At 61.2% G+C, this 3,806-nt stretch overlaps 1 protein-coding gene across 1 annotated transcript in view; it reads right to left on the reverse strand.

Moving 5' to 3' along the window:
* The window catches only part of GAL3ST2 (galactose-3-O-sulfotransferase 2), a 17,221-nt gene that overhangs the window by 1,355 nt on the left and 12,060 nt on the right, over positions 1-3,806 (reverse strand). The window contains exons 2-4 of the mRNA XM_014547175.1: positions 2,501-2,584; positions 1,126-1,390; positions 7-314 (exon numbers count right to left, since the gene is read on the reverse strand). Coding sequence (XP_014402661.1) covers positions 7-314; positions 1,126-1,390; positions 2,501-2,584 — 657 coding nt within the window. The remainder of the gene's footprint in view (positions 1-6; positions 315-1,125; positions 1,391-2,500; positions 2,585-3,806) is intronic.

The raw sequence follows: 3,806 nt of genomic DNA on the forward strand, positions 1-3,806 counted from the left end.
AAGTGCTCGGCGATGAGCACCAGCTGGAAGCGCTGCTCCACCTCGGCCAGGCGCGCGCGGACGTAGCTCTCCTCCACCGGCGCGTTGGGGTCGAAGCCCAGGTCGAACCACATGTGGTTCCGGGCGTAAGCGTTGTTCAGGCTCGGGCTCTGGTTGTAGTAGGTGTGCGGGGCCGCCAGGAAGGCGTCCAGGCTCGGGGCGGCCCTGAAGGCGGGCGCGGCGCGTCTGTAGTAGGTGAAGGAGGACTCCAGCTGGAAGATGGGGTTTCTGAGGATGGAAAAGTATAGAGTGTCGTTGGGCATCACTTTCTGCACCTGTGCGGAGACAGAATGAGGGCTGGTGACGCTCCGGGCTTCTTCCAGAAGCTCAGGGGGCAGGTGTCCTCACCCCCCACTACCACCACCCACTCCCCACTGCACACCTGACCCTGCCCACCACCTCTCCCACTGGCTTCCCTGCATCTCGTCCACGCTACCTTGCTCCCTTGACTGCCACTTTCCACGAGTGTCCAGAATGATCCTAAAACACTTGAACTTGGCCCTGCCCTTCCCCCAAACTCCCTCCACTTCCCCGTCTCTCTCCTGGAAGGGCAGTCAGGGAAGCCCCCAGGAGGAGGTGATCTCTAAGAATCTGAGACCCAAATGACCCACAAGAGGAGGTGTGAAGAGCATCACACTGAAGGGGATGACAGCACATGCAAAGGTCCTGGGGTGGGAAGACTGTGCGGGTTGGGAACAAGAGGAATCTGGAGAAGGAGGAGAAGGTGTGGGCAGCCTCCTGGTAGGCTGTGAGGGCACCCCTATCTGATTCCAAGAGCAGTAGGGTTGGAACAAGAGGAATCTGGAGAAGGAGGAGAAGGCGGCAGGCTGTGAGGGCACCCCTATCTGATTCCAAGAGCAGTTGCAGGCCACTAGAAGTGGAGGTTGGAGTGGCAGGGTCTTCCAATGGACAGCTACCAGCCCCCTCCAGCCAGGTCCCTGTACACACCCCACAGTCTCTCCAGTGGCCAGGCCTGACCCCTCCCCGCATGGTCACGCCACAAAGTGCCTTCAAGGCCTGCGGCTGAGTCCTGCCCCTCCATTATGCCCCATCTCCCACCTACAGAGGGCACGCCCCCAGCCACACCTCGGGCAGGTTAAACCTCAGGTGGTTGCACATGATGTTGAAGTGCCGCTGTGGGCCATCCTGCTCCACGCCCTCCACGTAGCGCGCCAGGAAGAGCCAGGGGTAGCCCAGGTGGAAGCGCGAGCCGGCTGGCAGCGCCACCGACAGGTTGTGCCTCTCAGCAAAACGGAAGAGGATGTTGAGCACCGTGCTGCTGGCGGTCTTGTGCGTCTTGAGAAACATGATATTGGTGACGGGCAGCCCCTCAGTCTGGCCCCCGAGTAGGCTGGGAGGACAGCATGCTGCCATCAGTGAGGGACACTGCCCCCCCTTCACCCCCAACCGGAAATCCCCACTGGGAGAGACCCCAACCCAGCAAACCTCCCAGCTGCATGACCCAGCAACCCCCAACTACATGACCTCAACCCAGCAGCCCCCCAACCCACACTTCCCATAGTGGTGACATCCCAACCCTCCCAGCCTCATCACTGTGGTCCCTCTAACCTAGAGACCCCCCACCCTGCAGCCCCCAAGGACCCACTGGCACAAACATGATTCTCCCTAAGTGGCTGCATCATCTGCCCCTCATGTACTGCAGGCTGGACCCCTAGACGCTGGCACCCCTCTTGGCCCCCCAAATTCTTGCCTGGCACCTGGGGCACCTGACATGGTGCTGGCCCTGTGGTCTGAGCCATGTGTTTGGCATTTCTTGGCTGATCCTTCATATCAGGATGGGCCAACCTGACCGCAGGGCAAGAGTGGAGGCTGGTGCCCCCAGCGGTGGATTCCAGCCTGGAGCAGCAAGGCCCCAAAGCAGGGCCAGTAAGAGGGACCCAGGATGGGGGAGGAGGGCAGGGTCCAGAGGCCTACACTGGCCCTGGGGACAGTGAGGAGGTGGGGGTAGCAAAGAGACCCAGGGACTTTGGCATTCCCCCATATCCCAAGGAGATCCAACCAACATTGGCCGTAAAGACAGGAGGAGGTGGCCTGGGGCCACAAAACCCTCCCAGCAGCCAGGCTAAAGTGCTGGGCCTGTGTGGCCATCCCCATGGGCCCTGGGCTTCACAGAGGACATACCACTGGCAGGCAGGGAGCAGGGGCCTTGATCTCCCCAAACCTAGGCCCTAGCCCTGCCTCCCAGCACCTGGTCACCCTCTGCACACAGCAGCTCTTCCCAAGACACCCCCAGCCCAGGCCCAGGCCCCACCCTCCCAGAGTCCTCCTCACCGCCCAGAGGACTCATTGGGAGGGCCTCAGTAAGCTAATGGGTCCCAAAAGGAAGGGCCCACCCCATCTAGGAGATGTGACCTGCCCCGGTCACTGGCCGATGCTTGGAGATAGGCAGGCTGGGGCCCAGAGCGTGCCCAGACCACAGGGCACCCAATGCAGCACTCACGGTGTGAGCATTTCCACATCCACATGCAGGAGGCCAACCAACAGGAGCAGGAGCAGGGTCAGGAGGAGGAGGGTCCAGAAGCGCCTGTGGGCGGGGGAACCAGTGAGCCCCCCAGTCAGGGGCACAGGAGGGACCGATGCCACCCACCCCACCCACCTCAGCTCAGCATCGTCCATGTAACAGCTCCTATTGAACCTGAGTGGGTATACCCTCTGCCCCTCATGTGCCACAGGCTGGGCCCCTGTACTGTGTGCCGGCCTGTGCAGGCCCTGGGTGGATGGATCATCAGACTCTGCTCCCCGTTGGCCCCCTGCCACACTCCCCACTGCCCAAAGCCAGGGGAAGCCAAGAGGCAGAGCCCTTCTCTGGGAAGTGGGCAGGAATCTGACAGGTGGAGGTGAGAGCAGGTCAGCGGTCCCTGGAGACTGGCCTGACTGAGACCCCTGAACTCACACCCAGGGACACATCCTGGGTGGGGGCAGAGAGGTAGTAAGTACATCCTGGCATTCCACCCCCCACAGAAGGGAAGGAGCCCCACAAAAGAGGACACTTAGAGGGCCCGCCTGGGTTCCAGGAACTCAGCAGGTGGGGTTCAGGCAGTAGTCCCTGGGCTGGGACACCCAAGGGAGACACGGTGACCAGATCAGGGAAGGGACAGGCTAGGACAAGGCGCCCCATAGTGTAGGGCTGTCCCTCACTGTCATGATTGGCACCACCTCTCAGGACCTCTGAGTTAAAGGGCACAGAGCCTTTGTCCAGAGAGGACATGTGCAAGGATTTGTCCTGGAGTCACCACGTACCCCTTGACACCTGACCTGCTCTACCCCATGGAGTCCCAGGGGGTCACTGATCCCCACTGGGCTCAGGAAGATCACATATCTCGCCTGAGGCCACTCACTAGGGAAGAGGCTTGTGGCCCAGAGACACATTAATCCGCAGGCCACACTGTCCCCGCCGCACAGCACCGGTGCCCTTCCACACGGGCAGGTGGGGAAGCCTCCTGGGGCGCTGGAAGAGCCAAGGCACACCAGCAAAGCATGTCCAGTGGAAAGAACCAGGTCAGGACACAGCGGCACCATTGTGGGGAGGGACACGCTCAGGTGGATGCCAGAGACCCTGAGGGTTTGCCCAGGAAGGGAAATGTGCACGCTGCAGACACTTAACACTCTGCATGCACTGAGCACACTGCACACCCTGCACACAGTGTGGGCACTGCACACACAAAGCACACACACTGGGGACACTGCACACACAAAGCACACACAAAGCACACACACTGAGGACACTGCACACACAAAGCACACAC

This window comes from Myotis brandtii, unplaced genomic scaffold (genome assembly GCF_000412655.1).
Source record: "Myotis brandtii unplaced genomic scaffold, ASM41265v1 scaffold112, whole genome shotgun sequence".
NCBI classification, from domain to species: domain Eukaryota; kingdom Metazoa; phylum Chordata; class Mammalia; order Chiroptera; family Vespertilionidae; genus Myotis; species Myotis brandtii.